The following is a 16,389-nucleotide window of genomic DNA, read 5'->3' on the forward strand; positions in this document are numbered from 1 at the left end:
TTTTTGGCGGCGTTGGAGCTTCGTTGCTACGCATGGGCTTTCTCTAGTTGTGGCGATCGGGGGCTACTCTTCGTTGTGGTGCACGGGCTTCTCATTGTGGTGGCTCCTCTTGTTGCAGAGCACGGACTCTAGACGTGCAGGCTTCAGTAGTTGTGGCTTGCGGGCTCCAGAGCGCGGGCTCAGTAGTTGTGGCGCACGGGCTTAGTTGCTCCGCAGCATGTGGGATCTTCCTGGACCAGGACTCGAACCTGTGTCCCCTGCGTTGGCAGGCGGATTCTTAACCACTGCGCCACCAGGGAAGCCCCCTCAGTCCTCTTTTAAGTACTGTCTGTATGGTATATTTTTTCCCATCCTTGTACTTTCAACCTATTTGTGTGTTTGAATTTAAAGTGTAGTAAGTTTGTAATACAACTTTAAAAAAAAATCCATTCTGCCAATCTAATTTTTTACTGGAGTGTTTATTTCATGTACATTTAATTTAATTACTGATAAGGTAGGACTTACATCTACCATTCTTTATGTCTCTCTTTTTTTGGGGGGGGTGGGGCTAGTCTTTTCCTCCATCACTGCCTTCTTTTGTTTTAAGTAGATGTTTTCTTGTGTACCATTTTATTTTCCTTGTTCTTTTTACTATTTTTTTGAGTTATTTTCTTAGTTAGTTGCCTTGGGGATTACAATTAACATCTTAATTTAAAACAATCCAGTTTGGATTAATACCAACTTAATTTTAATGTTATGCCAAAACTTTGCTCCAGCATAGTTTTGTTTTCTGCCCACTTCTTTGTGCTATTATTGTCATACAAATTATATTTTATACATTATAAGCTCCCAAATACAGTTTTATAATTACGGCTTTTTAAAAAAAATAAATTTATTTATTTTATTTATTTATTATTTTTGGCTGCATCAGGTCTTCGTTTCTGCGTGTGGGCTTTCTCTAGTTGCGGCGAGCGGGGGCTACTCTTAGTTGTGGTGTATGGGCTTCTCATTGCAGTGGCTTCTCTTGTTGCGGAGCACGGGCTCTAGGCACGTGGGCTTCAGTAGTTGTGGCTTGCGGGCTCCAGTAGTTGTGGTTTGCGGGCTCTAGAGCGCAGGCTCAATAGTTGTGGTGCACGGGCTTAGCTGCTCCGCGGCATGTGGGATCTTCCCGAACCAGGGCTTGAACCTGTGTCCCCTGCATTGGCAGGTAGATTCTTAACCACTGCGCCACCAGGGAAGCCCTATAATTATTGCTTTATGTAGTTGTCTTTTAAATGAGAAAGGAGAAGAAAAGAGTTATAAACACAAATATATTTACTGGTACTGTTTATTTTTTTTTTAAATGTGGATTTAAGTTATTCTCTATTTTCATTTCAACTTGAAGGAGTCTCTCTAGTATCTCTTATAGGGTAGCTCTCTACAAGTGAGGAATTCTCTCAGTCTTTCTTTATGGAGAATTTCCTATTTTCTCCTTCAGTTTTTAAAGATTAGTTTTGCTAGATATAGAATTCTTGGTTGACCATCTTTTTGTTTCAGTGCTTTGAATATGCCATCCCACTTCCTTCTAGCCTGTGTAGTTTCTGATGAGAAGTCAGTTGCTAATCTTATTGAGGCTCCTTTGTATGTGATGATTTGCTTTTCTCTTGCTGATTTCAAGATTCTCTTTGTCTTTTGCTTTTGGTGGTTTGACTCTAGGTGTGGATATCTTTGCATTTATAACTGGAGATTCTTGTGCTTTTTGGATTATGCAGATTAATGTTTTGCATTAAAGTTGGGAAGCTTTTAGACATTATTTCTTCAGATAGTCTTTTTGCTCCTTACTCTCTCTGTCCTCTCCTTCCAGGACTCTCCCATTATGTTTATTGTGGCATGCTTGATGGTGTCCCACAGGTCTCTGAAGTCTGTTCATTTTTTTCTCTCTCTCTCTCTCTTTTTTTTTTCTGTTCCTCAGACTATATAATCTCAATTGACCTCTTAAAAAATTTGGTGATTCTTTCTTCTGCTAATTCACATCTGCTGTTGAGCCCCTCTAGGGTTTTTTTTTTTTTTTAAATTTCATTTATTATACTTTTCAAGTCCTGAATTTCTATTTGGTTCTTTTTATAATTTTTATCACTTTATCGATAGTGTGAGACATTGTTCTTATACTTTCCTTTAGTTCTTTAGACATGATTTTTTTTTAAGTTCTTTAAACATATATAAAATAACTGACTTGATATCTTTGCTTAGTAAGTCCAGTGTCTGGGCTTCCTCAGAGGCAGTTTCTGTTGACTTTTTCCCCCCTGTGTATGGGTCATACTTTCCTCTTCTTTGCATGTCTCCTAATTTTTTAATTGAAATTTAAAAGTAATATAATGCAGCAACTCTGAAAATTAGGTTCCCTCCCCCTTCCTAGGCTCTGTTGTTGTTGCTGGTGCTGTTTGGATTTTTAGTGACTCTCCTGGACTAATTTAATGACTTTTCCAGGTCTAATTTTGTTATATGTGGCTACTGAAGTCTGTTCACTTAGCTTAGTGGTCAGCTAATAATTGGACAGGGATTTTCTTAAGTGCCTGGAACCAGTATGTCTCCCGGCCTTTGCCAAGGGGTTCTTAGTGTGTGTTGGGACTTACCTTGAACATTCCAGGAGACAGTTTACAAATCTGCTTTGTGCAGGGCTTCAAGGTCAGCAAAAAATGAAAGATTAGGGCCTTCTAAAGTCTTTCCTGAGCATTCATACAACCATGTACATACATATGGCCTTCTAGATTCCCAGGAATATCTCAGTGCTTTTCAGAGTCCCCTCATGGACATCTCATTCTCCAGTTTTTCCTTTTAAGCTTCTTGGTCAGCTTCTTGTCAGCCCCAACTGGTAATACTACCTCTGGGAGCTGCAGTGTTAAACAATTGCCATTGTTGTGGGTTTTTTGGTTTGGTTTTGGTTTGGTTTTTGACCAGTGCTTTGGATAGGGCTGTTTACACAGAGCAGGCTCTGATTTAGGTCAAATAAAACAAGCCCAGAGATCAGAGGTTTTCAGTGAGCTGCAAGATTGATCAAATAGTGACAGTTCTCTGGGGGTGGAGCTTTTGGAGAGTTCCAAATCCTTTGTGCCCCCTCCAGTGCTAGGCTGGCTGCTGGCTTTCACAGCTACTGTAGTTGCGAAGCTGTTGGTTTGCAAGGCTGCTGCAAAACTGGGGTGAATGGGATTATATTAGGGAAGCTAAAATGCCACAGAATTTGTTGTTCTTTCTGAGATTCAGCCATTTTTCTTGAATAAATGCTTTTTGGGTTGTTGTAATCCTTTAGTTAACGTCCAGAATTTTGAAAAAGTTAATTTTGCCAGTGCTGTCATTATTTTTATGAAGGAGTGGATTTTCTGAAGTCCTTAATCAGTCATCCTGGAAGTTGCTTCTCTATGATGACTTCTCTATGAAGTACTTTGTAAATTATCTGGCTTTTTCTAGTTATCTCTGCAGGAACAATTTCATGCCTGAGCTCACTACGATACCCAGAAGCAGAAGTCAAGAATCAATTTTATGTTTGTATCAACCCCAGATAGTAGACCATATACCAGCTTCATAAACTTTTCATAAAGAAAGTATTATAATATTACAAGTAAAAGATAAGTAAAGACTTTTTCTGATCTTGCTATGATTCTGAGGTAAATATGTATAGAAAACTTTAGAAACTGTATATTTTAGTACTCCAATTTTCTGTATCATTAAATGGGTATGAAAAAAGTCAATTATTTCTCTTCTTAGAATTTAACTGTCCGAATTGTAGAAATATCTCTCATTCACTGAAGTATGTTTTGCCCGTTGGTTTTGTAGTTGATGATTAAAAATAAAATCAAATGGTGAGAGCTCTCTTAGACTCATTAGTAATCAGTCAGTAACTGGATGGCTAAAGATTGCTCATCAGACGACTTTGAGAGGCATGCCTGGCCCCCAGCCATTTTGAACTAGATGAAGTTTGACTTTGGTACTTTCTCATTGCAGTCTTTCTTCTCTCTGGAGGTCTGTTATCCTACTTTATAGATTTCTATTGCACTTTATTTTTCCTTTTAGTTGGAGATTAAATCAAAATATCGATCGATAATGTAGTGTAATGTAGTCTAATATAGTGTAATAGTGTAATTAATAAATTGAAATGTCTTTACTTTCAGGATTATGCCTTAAAGTGTGGTCCTTTAGGAAGAAATGCATTTGGGTGAATGATAAGTAAGCAGTAGAATTGTTGTAAGGGTACCCCTAGGCCAGGATTGTTGCCTGTAAAATGGAGTGTTCATTGTACCCTATCCTCTCTTTAACTTCTCTGAATTCTTAACTTTTCTTGCTCATGGGAGCGATTTTCCCAGGTCTTTTTAGACACATTACAATTGGTTGCCTCACTGTTGGCCTGAGAGAGTTAGAAAGATGTGATGACCCTAGAATAAATGAAGCCTAGACATAATGCCTTTAACCCTTGAATATAATATCACTGAAATATTTAATAGGATGAAATGAACACATCTTGTTCATAAATAATCGATAAATTATTGATGAAGTTATAGTAGGCAAATGATTTAGAAACAAAAGTGTTTTATGCTGATGATATGAAAACGCTTGAGTATATTAATTAGTTATAACAGACATTTCTTTTTTTGAAAACAGTAAAAGAAGATACAACAGAAAAGAAAAGCACCAAACGACCTTCTCAGCAACCTCTGCCTTATGTTGCTCCTCTCTCTCCTAAGCTCCCCAAAACAAAGGTGCATGCCTCTGAAGGTAAATAGTATTTACATGTTGCAAGATTGGGGAGAAAAGTCACTCTTCTATCACTTATATGCTCTTGAGTGTTGATGCTGGAAGTAGGGGAGTATATTCCCCCAAATCAGTTTGGCAGTTAGGCTGCTACTTTGGCAGCTTTGTTGAGCACTTCATTCCCTTCAGAAGTGCACAGTTGTCATTTCTCCTTAGATTAAAGAAAAACAGTTATAGGCGTATTTTCCATTTGGCTTTGTATTGCTAAAAGCTGATAGAAAGAGGAATAGAAAAACCTAGTACATTTCTCCAGTGAAAGTTTTAATAAGTGCCCAAGGAGTAAGCAAATGTTAGAAACCAACTGTGTGATCATATTGTAACAAAGAGTTGTGAAGAACTGCATTCCTAAAAATAAATGCTTTAGTGAGGTGTTCATAGTCTTGGTGGCAAGACTGGCAAGGGTTAGTTGCCATGAGAAAAATAGGTGATGTCATTAGAATCAATTTGGATTTCAGGACAGTGTCCATTACTATAAACACCAAGAAAGGGATGGCCATGTGCTTTGTGTTAGAGGTTTGTGGTTCAGTATAGTATGGCTTAAGTGAACTGTTGTTGGCAGTTAGGGGATTTTTGACCTTTTAATAGTATTCGAGCTGTAAGTCTGTTGAAGATAATTGCCTTTGTCTTTTTTCTTATTGCCTTTGTCTTTTTTTCTTGTAGAAGAAGTATTATCTGCTGAGGGAAATGGCATGCCCAAAGGGGAAATGCTTTCTGAAGAGTCCAAGAACTCACCACTAAATCCAGCAAGTTCTTTGAATCCTGCCAGCAGAAGTCCTGTAAGCACTCATACTCCAGTCTCCAGGAGTGTTTTTCAAAGTGTGCCATGCACCTCGAGTTCAACACTGGTGGGGACCAAATCATCTTCCAAGAGCGGTCACCATGAAGTTACATTCCAGAAGCAGAGGAAAAGTGAAGGTATATTCAAAAACAGTGATTCTCAGCCAGTGTGTTTGTCTTTCCCCTTAAGGTTTCCATGCCCCACAACATCCCCTGAGAGTTTATCGCATTGGAGAAAGTGCCAAAAGTGAGGAGGTCGAGTCCTCCCCTTCACATCATTTTCAGGGCCAAGCTGCTACACATGCTCTAATCCTCATGGCATTACAGAACTATTTCTGGGAATCTGGATCACCAACCATGTTTCTGATGGAGACTTCGCAGTTTAGTGCTTTTCCATCCATTGTAATTTATCATTTCCTTGGTTACTGCCTGGACTCACAACCCTCGCATGACTCTGAGGCCTGGAAGGATGCACTCCCTCTTCTTTCTGACGTACTCTCTTCCTTGTCCCTATTGAGACCTTTCCTGGCCCCAGCCTGTGTGTGGTTCCCAGATCTAGGCTCTGGCATCCTGTTGCTGCAGCCATTTCCCCATTTTCCACACTCCCAGTCGTTCCCTCAGACCCCCCAGGAGAACATGATATGTATAAACAGGACAGTATCCTACTCTTCATTTGGAAAGAGCCAGAGCAGCCTTCCATGTGCAAAGATAGCTACTATCCTGTACCCTTTTAAAAGGGTTAAGGGTGCTGTGGTGGGGGGAATAAGTGTTTTGTCTTTTGTCACCAGATAGGCATCTAGGCAAGGTTGAGGAGTAAAGGAAGTAGGAATCAACTAACTCCCCTGCCTTTCATAATGGATATTATCTATGGGCAACTGCACTGTACACATGCTGTGATACATTTAATATCGTCACCCCCATCTCCTACTCCGTGTAGATTGTCTCTGGTTTTGGAGTGATTTTTGTAGAGAGACTGAAGATAGATGTTCATTTTATAAAGGGGTAATGTACCCTGAATTTTTAGATATTTTCACAATATATGAGTTTATGAAGACAGGCCTTCTGATCTCCTAGTGTATATGAGACAGAGCCATTAAGGAGAAGAGCATGACTGGACTTTGATTATTTTTCACATAATTTTTTATTTCATGTAATTATTTGAATAACACTAAAATAATGTTCATAGCCTTCTCTGATTGTTTGGAAGATGTGGGCCCAATTAAATTATTTTCCATGATAGATTAGAAATAGATGAGCTCACGGTTGTTTTATTTTTATTTTTTAAATTTTTTATTTTTTAAATTTTTAAAATAAATTTATTTATTTTATTTATTTTATTTTTGGCTGTGTTGGGTCTTCGTTGCTGCACGCGGGCTTTCTCTGGTTGCGGCGAGCGGGGGCTACTCTTTCTTGCGGTGCGCGGGCTTCTCATTGCGGTGGCTTCTCTTGTTGCGGAGCATGGGCTCTAGGCATGTAGGCTCAGTAGTTGTGGCTCGCGGGCTCTAGAGCGCAGGCTCAGTAGTTGTGGTGCAAGGGCTTAGTTGCTCCGGGGTATGTGGGATCTTCCTGGACCAGGGCTCGAACCTATGTCCCCTGCATTGACAGGCGGATTCTTAACCACTGCGCCACCAGGGAAACCCCTGTTTTATTTTTAATATAAAATTATAGTTTTATACCAGAAATCATATCTTTACATATAGTTTATTTGTAGTAATCCGTAAAAGTAGTTATATGTTATTCAAAACATAACTATACCAGATTCTGATGACAGAAACCAAAAATCCCACACAAATATAAGTTAATTTAGAGGTATGGTTAGCCTTGCCAGTAGTTTTTTAAGTATTAAATTGAGTCTGTTTTGAGTTAAAGGAGAAGACTTTTCTGTCTAGATTGTTAGAATGCCTTAGGCATGGCATGGTCTATACCATCATCGTTTTTACTTGGGTTGATACAGCCCAGCAGCATTTCTTGGTAGACCAACATTTTTATCTCTGACAAGTAGAAAGTAGGATAGATTTTACTAAAGAGTTTTTATTTCATATCAAAGTTACGCTATTTAAAAAGAAAATAAGTAAAATTTACCATTGTGAGTTCTTTTATCTTCTGATTTTCTTTGCCCTTTCCCTGGGTGAATACTCAAAATACCCATAAAATGGCCAGAGCCCAGAGGATAGGAAAGAAAAGGTGCACTTTTGGCTAATTCACACATACAAAAATATTAAATTTGTATTGACGGTCCTTGTTTAGAGAAACAAATCCTCCTAGCAAATTACAAAACCCACTTCTCTTATCATACACTAACTTTAGAGAGTCAAGCACTCTGGTTGAGTAAATGAATACCTGTCTGGACACAAAGAAATTTCAATACAACGTAGTGAACGGCACAGCTATAACTTTTTGAGGTATGAGCACTTGAATTGTTTCATGTCTTAGTTACTTCTTTTTTAAACATATAAACCTTCAACCAAAATATCTCTTACTATGCAGTGAAACTTGAAAGAGGCATTCAGTATAATGTTAAAGTTACTTCTGACCTAGCTAAGCACAAAATAATCTTGTTTTCTTCAAAATTCAGGTAAGCATATCAGGCTTGAGAGACAGGAATTTAAAGAATAGAGTGATGCTAAAAACCATCCATATTGCATACATTAAAGTGAATAAATTTAAGCAATGATCAAACTGTAAATTCTGGGGATTTCCATTGCAGTTAGCTAGTAAAATAAACCTAATTTGGAGATATCAAGAGGAGAAAGATTGAGAGAAATTCTTTGAAATATTTAAAGTAAGAAAGCAGTAAGTTAGCTTAGATTAACCTAATTTAACCCAAGTAACAGATCTTTTGCTGTATTTTCCTGTGGCCAAAGTGGCCTCGGATTGCTCAGTCTCTTTTATGATCTTTGGAACTGCAAGGTGTCTTCCGAAGCTGCTTTTGTTGTTTGGGGGAGGTCAGGTGGGACATTCTTGAGTAGCCATCCTCAGGTCATCTTTACTAGGCTTTCCCTGGATTTTATCTTGGAGTCCTGGGTCCATGCCGGGGTACTTCACAGAAGGTTCCAGGAATGAGACAATTACTCCCTACCTAACATCTCTTCTTTCAGGATAATGATCAGGTCAAGTATGATTTGTCTTTTTTCCCCCCATTGAAGCTCCAAGTTATATAGCTGTACCTGACCCCAGTGTCCTGAAACAAGGCTTCTCTAAGGACCCTTCAACCTGGTCTGTGGATGAAGTGATACAGTTTATGAAACATAAAGATCCTCAGATATCAGGCCCCCTCGCCGACCTCTTCATGCAACATGTAATGTATCTTTTGATCCGGTTTTCCTGCCGTAATGACTTTGAATGACCTCTGTGCAGGCCCTTCAGTTGGATACTGATTAGTGTGGATGGTGGGGGAACCCTATCAACTGATTTTTCCATATGCGAGAAAGTTTACTTTGCCCAAAGTTAGAGCCTTAAAGGGTGGAGGCTGGATCTGTGCTTTAAATGGGTACCCGAGTACCTAAAATACTACAAGTCTTCAAGTTCTCAAGAGAAGATGATTCGGCATGGCCGCTCTCAGGTGTCTTCTCCTTTGTAACAACAGTTACAAGGATCCTCCTCCCCACCTGCTCCCTGCTCGGCCCCAGGACCGTGAGTAGGAGGGGTGACCACAGCTGTGACAGGGTGTCTTCCTTGTTATGATGCCCGATGAATCCAGTAACTGTAAAAGATTAAGTGCAGCTTTATTTTAAATAGGAACTCATGAAAACCAAATAATATGCTTCCACGACATAAATTGCTTCATTAAGGAAATAATTTTAGGAGGATGCCTTGTGTCTGTTAAATAATGTTTATAGTCTTTTCTAATAAATCAAATTCATGACCAAATATCTATGTATTCCTTTTTGACATTGTAAGAAAATCGGTAATAAGTTTTCGTATCTAATTAGCTTCACACAACTAACTGAATAGCTTTCAACATAATGACAACACTGTATAGCACATTTACAGTTTGCATTAATGCTGATATACTCATATTCCCAGCCTTTCTAAGAAAGTTAATGACTGTCTGAAATTCATTTCTACAGTTCACAGTTTTCTACCCTTTGTCATAAATACGTGGTATTTTATTCAACATATAGTATTTAAAATCAGAGTTTGATGCTAAGGCCACTTTTCAAAGATACTGGGTTAAATTTCCTTTTTCTTAAAATTTGAAGTGAATTTAGAAATTTGCAAATGATGCTTCGCATATAAGTTATATTTTTAATAGTTTTCAGGAAATAAATGCATATTCAGAGAATATATATTGAGAATGTACAGCTGCTCCCTATTTTACATGTTCTTATATGTACGTAACGTGACAAAACATGAAATCAGTATTAGTAATTATAATTTCTTTCTCTCTGTAGGAGATTGATGGGAAGGCTCTGCTACTACTCAAAAGTGATGTGATGATGAAGTATATGGGGCTGAAGTTGGGGCCAGCCTTAAAGTTATGTTACTATATTGAAAAACTTAAAGAAGGAAAATATAATTGAAAAAAAATGTATAAGTTTAGATTAGACATAATTTTCAATTGTCTTGATAACTTTTTAATTTAAAAGTATTTTTATTCTCGTAGCAGTTTTTGTTTTGTAGACGGTTCCTGTAAAACTACGTTATATCCAGAATTGCAGAACTACATTGCAAGTCCAGTCTACTTCTTTAAAACACATTAACATGTTAGTATTAGCATATTCAACTTGGCAGTCCTTTATGTCTTATTATTATTTTACACTTTACAGTTTATTATTTAATTGTACAGTTTACAAATATACTTAATGCAGGAAACAGAGAAACACCGTTGATTTTGATTAATGTTCATATATAAAACCAAAACAGCTACATCCCAAAGGGGAAAGTATCAGGGACTGACAGGCTCTCTAATAAAATCCATGAGAAGTTTTCCTTAGAAAAGAATTTAAAGATGCAACTGTAGATATCACCTCTTTTTCAAATATTTTATGTCTGTTACTGCAATGTTCTGTTCGTGTTCTACCAATTTCCGGAAAGGGAATAGCCATATAAATTATTTTCCTTTCGTTATTATTTCTCTGTATGTTGTGTTTGTTCATATTTAAAGAAAAAAAACAAGCTTATAAACTTTCATAAAGTGTTCTTACCAGTTTTTGATAAATTTCGAACAATTGTAAGATAGAATGGTTGTTTTATGCAGGAGATATTATACTACTACAAGGGTGGTTTGGATGGAGTCTGATTAAAATTTTTCAGTGAAATACCTATTATTTCAAAACTTTACATATTTTCTCTAAGCTTAGACATTTAACTAGGCATTCATTTCTCATATCTCTATATGAGGACACCTGTGCCCAAATTTTTAAAATATATATATTTTATTGTCTGTGTTTATTCTTCATATGGATACTATACCATATTTATATATTATTCTATACCTGTAGGTATTCAAACAAGTAAATCTGTTCTTTTTGAATTTAATATGGCACTTTGCACTGCCACAGAGGTAATGGTGAACTATTTATATAGTTGGATGTTTTTATTCTGAAAAATATATGTGCATCATTTGCTATCACTAGTACCTCTCAGCTTAGTCTTCAGGGGATAAGAAACAATCCATAGATTGGTTTCCATACAGGGAAGTTCTCTGTCCTATGCAATGTTGCTAGTTAATTTGCTTAGTTCTGAGCCATTTATTCTGCTAAATTTTGGAAGATGCATTAATTCAGACTTATCATTTTGGGCTTTATTTTTAAAGTTAGAACTTTCAAGGGGAAATGGTGCTATATGTTTATTGTTATTACTTTGTATAAGTTTGGTGTAATGTTAATAAGCTATGAGAATCTGTGCTAAAAGTATTAGCCATTTGTTATAAATGCCAATAAAATGTACACCAGGGGCAAGAATGTACATTTTCTTTTTTAGAAAACCAAATGTACTTTATATGAGAATGCTACTATTTAAAGGGTGGTTTCATCTATGTTATTCATTTTGTGTTATAAGACAAAATTCTAATTTAAACTTGGTCTTCTCTCAAATTGTTTGTGTGAAGATGCTGTGCCCAGTTAAACAGTCCTCAGGTGTTTGTATAAATACTGTTTTACAGTTTTCAGATTTTAAAATATAATAAAGTTTAATAACCACAGCCATTAATGTCAAAGCCTCAGATTTGATTTTACTTGCTTTCACCACATTATATTAATGTATGAATCAGCTATAGTTGAAAAAGCAGCACTCTAGTAAGTTTGTGGCTTTATATGTCCAAATACTTGGTTTTAACACTTGCCATTCCTAGGAGCAAAGGGCTGATCTTTTGCAGGGGCCTTAAATGAGACCCCAGGGAAGCAGTAAGAAGTTAAATCAATGAGCTTTATCTGCACTCAAGTTAGTTGGCAGTGATGCAAGTGTGCTAGAAAATGCCAGTGCCCCCATATATCTCATCCTACCTGAGTTCATGCATCTGGCTGGCAATTCTGGCTGCTCTTTTACCACTGGGGGCCAGAAGCCATACTGCTACTCAGCCTTCAGCTCTCCCAGCTTACCTGGTGGAAAAGCCCTAGAGGCTCAGGGTTGTGGTTGAATCACCTTCAAGATCCGACCCCTCAGCCCACCCGCACCAGGAGCTGCTGCCTTGGAACCCAGAAACTCTTACTGCTGTTCATTGGAGACAACCGGGCCCTAACTGAGGCCCCAGGGATGATGAGCTCAAGTAACTGGAATGGAGGTGTCGATTTTCACTATCTGGTTTGTAAATTTTTGTCCAGAAACTATCATGCCGTGTTAGCGCGGGTTACCTGTGAACTTAGTTATCTTTGCTCTAGTTTTCCCCCTCAGTCCATTCTTCAACTTTCTGTGGGCAGCAGGATTCTGCAACTTGAGCTCTAAAGCCCTCTGGGCACATTGAGCATGTGCTTTTCTGTCTTTTGTCTACGTGATTTCTAATTGTTGGACAGTCTTATGGTACATGGTTCAGAATAGAATTTCCCAGACTTTGAAATTGGGACTCCCTCTGTAAACATGAAAAAACCATGCCCTTCTGTAATATTAGAAATTAAAAATTAAACATCATGACTAGGAACAGTGATTATGGGAGGAAAAGTGCTGCTTTTTCAAGCTACATAAGGGACTGTACTCACAGTTGGTTGAGTAAATGAAGTATGTTTAAATCTCTGGGGCTGTTTTCTACAGTGTGATGCTAGGACTTGCTTATATTTTTAAGTGCTCTGACGCTGATCCAGGGAATGGAGGGAGCTCTTAGGGAGGACATGTAAGCCAGGGCCCACCTTCAGAACACATGGTGGACAGTTTGCATCTGATCCCTCCTGACGTTTCCCCTGTTTTGTCCAGCATTTTGATGAAATTGAACCCTGAAAGCAGCTCTCCACAATGAGCGCATACTAAGACCAAGCTTGCCCACTCTCCCTGCTGTACAAGAGGCAACAGCAAAAAGACTTTATTGTATCAATCAGTCTTTGACATAAGGAAGCAAAATTAAACGGCAGATACTGGTATAATTAAAAAGGCATTATTGATAGACATTAGATTCAAAAAGAAAATTCACTGTTAAGAATCCATGGAGCTTTCACAAAATTGAGTACATGCTAAGCTACATAGAACACTCTGAATCACAGGAAACAAAGTTAGGACAGGCTACAGTCTGGGACATAAAATTCAGAAGTTAATGAGATACTTCTGAAACGCTAACAAGAAAAACAATAAGCACCCCTACCTTTGTAGCCACAGCTTCTTTCCTGAACTTTCTCCTTGAGTTCTAGGCCTGGGTATGTCACTGTCTACTGACGTCTCCACCTGCAAGCCCACAGCATCTCCTCCTCATCACACCTGAATCTTTTCCCATCTTCCTTTGCTGATGTGCCCGTCTCCAGTCCCTGCCTTAACAGCGCCTCACCCGCTGATGCATCCGGGCGCCTGACAGAGTGACTGCCGGTGTTGGCCTCCGCTCCTCATTGCCCACAGCCCACCACACCCCTGAGGTCACCTGGTCCCAGGCATCCTACCTCTCACGGCTCTCTCTTGTCTGGGCCCCCCAATCTGTTGTTTCCCGAGTTTGCTGCCAGATGCCACTTCAGAAGTGCTGAGTTTCTTTCCTGTGAGCACTTCCAGGGCTGATACTTTTATTTATTATTGTATTCCCAGGATTTAGCATACTATCTCCTACATAATAGATACTTAGATGTTGGTTGACGGAAAAAAACACAAAAGCAAATTTTCTTCTTAGAAACACGGCCGTTTCCAGTACCTCTCCCAGTTTACAAGAAACTCATTTTTATTGATGCTTGTGCTTCATTAATGCAGTGTGGCTCCCCGCCACCACCATGGAGCAGCTCAGATGTGTCTGAACGGTAATGGGAGATGGCCGATGCAGAGGGCTCTCAGGGCAAAGGCAGTTAGGCCCAGAGATTCTGGGCTTGTTGTAGGAGAATTGAAAAAATCCCTCATCTTTATGAAGATACTGAAAGATTTGTCAGAGACACAAACGAAGTGCTTTCAGTAAATCTGTTGGTGTTTTGCATGCGTATGTGTGTGTGTGTGTGTGTGTGTGTGTGTGTGTGTGTGTTTAACTAGGATTTGAAGGTGTAACTGTGAGCTGTAAACCCTTAAGTTTAACAAAGTTGTCCCATGTCCTACTGACAATTTATATCTTATGTCTGCAAACCAGTTGCTGGGTGGCTCCATGTTTATCGAGCCAGGCTAATATTTTTCTCTCCTATTTAGGAGCCGCCTTTTTCATGCTTTGGAGTTGGAACTTATAAATATAGAAGGTCAAAGTTGTGCTCGCTGTTGACAGCTCCTGTAAAACACCTGACTCAATGAGCAAATATTAGCTCTATCAACTACTCCTTTCTTTTAAAAAAGCTTTATTGTAGTACATTTCAAGTACATGTGAAAATAAGGATAGCGAAGGGACACCACCCAGCTCCAATAATTATCAGCTCATAACCTATCTTGTTTCATCCACACTCCCACTCACATCTCCCATTTCCACGTTGTTCTGAAGCAAATCTGATAGATCATTTAATGTATAAATAGGTCAGTATGTACATCTAAAAGATAAACTTTTTAAAAAGTGACCATACCATTATCACACTTTAAAAATTAATAATTCATTTCTAACACCATGCTGTAATGAGAGGAACCAGGGCTCCCTGGAGAAATGACCGATTCTAGGACTGGGACGGGGAATATACAAGTTGAGTCTGGAGCATCTTGTAAGTGTCGAAGGATGTGCTCCAAAAAAGCACAACCATGAGGAATGTCAAAGGGACACAGGAGCGAACTGAAAGAGCTTCCAGTGGCCAAGGAGTCTGGAACGGTTTGAGCAACAAAATAAAGCAGTATTGGATTATAACCCAAAGTATAACAAATATCCCTGAGTCCATACTGCTGTAAATCAACGACTGAATAAGTAAATAGGGGAGAAGAGAGAAATGTGTGCAGAAGAATCCCAAGTCATCTAGACACTCACCCTCAAGGAGGTGGAGCATTGCTCCCCACTCCTTAAGTGTGTGCTGTGCAGAGAAGTACGTGCTTCCTTCCAAAGAGGACAGCATGGAAAGGGGGGAAAAGAGGAACTGTCCAGGGGAGAGACCTGACAAACACCCTCAGCCAGGGGATCAAGGTCAACATCAACAGCGAGAAGTCCTGTTCATAGTATGTACCCTTGATATGATAGGATGAGAATGGCCCCTTATCACTGAGGTTTTCCTCCCCAAAACCCATGACCCCAGTTTCATCACGAGGAAAATCATCAGACAGATCCCAATTGGGGAACATTCGGCAACATACCTGACCAGTCCTCCTCCAAACTGTCAGGGTCATCAAAAACAAGGAAAGTCTGAGAATCTGTCACAGTCTAGAGGAGCCCAAGGAGACATGAAGAGTAAACATAATATGGGATCCTGGAACAGAAAAAGGTGAAAAGGAAATGTGAATACAGTGTAGGCTTTAGTTAATAATAATGTACAAATATTGATTCATTAGTTGTGGTAAATGTACCACAATATAAAATACTAATAATGGATGAAAATGGGTGTGGGTACTCTCTCCACTATCTTAATAACTTTTCTGTAAATTAAAACTGTTCTAAAATTAAAAGTTTATTTAAAAACTTAGCAATTCCCTTCTATCATCCTACATTCATGCAGTGTTCTGTTTAAAGCCCTGATCTCTCAAATCTGAAGTGTGAAAATCTTCGCCAAAAGTCCCAGTGAGATTTTGAGGGAGTGACTGCTCTTCCTTGAAAAGGAAAATATGTAAAGTTTCTTCGTGGTGCATGAAATATTTGATATGTGCAACCTGCTCCAGTAGTTATTTTTAGATCTTATCTCTGATGAGTGCCTGGGTCTTGTTTTCACTTGTCTTTCAATGTTTGTGTGTGACCGAACGTCAACTCCCAGAGAGAAGGAGTTACGGCATATGCTTTAAGGGGAAGTTATGTATGTCCATGTAGATTGATTTCTACTTTTTCTTCTTTGCCTTTTCTTCCTTTAAAAATATTTTGTTGTTGCTTGCTTTCCTCACGCAGGAGTATATATCTCGTTTCTATGTGGAAAACTGATCTATGATGTACAATCAGCATATGAGTGTCACCATTTAGAAGTGTTCATTAAGTGAGGCTTACTGGTTTCCAGTGTTGCATCTGGCTTTATTAATTTTTGTATCAGTATATTTCAGAAGTTAGCATGGATGCTGGCCAAATCAATAGCAACGTTGCTCTTAGAAAAAGTGCAAGAACGTAAGGAATGACTCTGGTCGGAAAAGAGTGTCTTGATATAATCCTTTCCTGAAATGCTCGAGTTAGTCAGTGACATATGAACCTCCCCCCATCTG

The 16,389-nt window shown here is 38.7% G+C and overlaps 1 protein-coding gene across 3 annotated transcripts in view; it reads left to right on the forward strand.

Annotated features, from left to right (window-relative positions):
- The window catches only part of LOC132358893 (sex comb on midleg-like protein 2), a 68,709-nt gene extending 58,648 nt beyond the window's left edge, over positions 1–10,061 (forward strand). For 2 of the 3 annotated variants that reach the window (XM_059912150.1, XM_059912148.1), the window contains 4 exons: positions 4,612–4,725; positions 5,422–5,676; positions 8,685–8,836; positions 9,933–10,061. In XM_059912150.1, the coding sequence (XP_059768133.1) occupies positions 4,612–4,725; positions 5,422–5,676; positions 8,685–8,836; positions 9,933–10,061 (650 nt within the window). The remainder of the gene's footprint in view (positions 1–4,611; positions 4,726–5,421; positions 5,677–8,684; positions 8,837–9,932) is intronic. The other variant, XM_059912149.1, reaches the window with a different exon arrangement.
- Positions 10,062–16,389: the final 6,328 nt, after the last annotated feature.

Source organism: Balaenoptera ricei, unplaced genomic scaffold (assembly GCF_028023285.1).
Source record: "Balaenoptera ricei isolate mBalRic1 unplaced genomic scaffold, mBalRic1.hap2 scaffold_528, whole genome shotgun sequence".
Taxonomy (NCBI): Eukaryota; Metazoa; Chordata; class Mammalia; order Artiodactyla; family Balaenopteridae; genus Balaenoptera; species Balaenoptera ricei.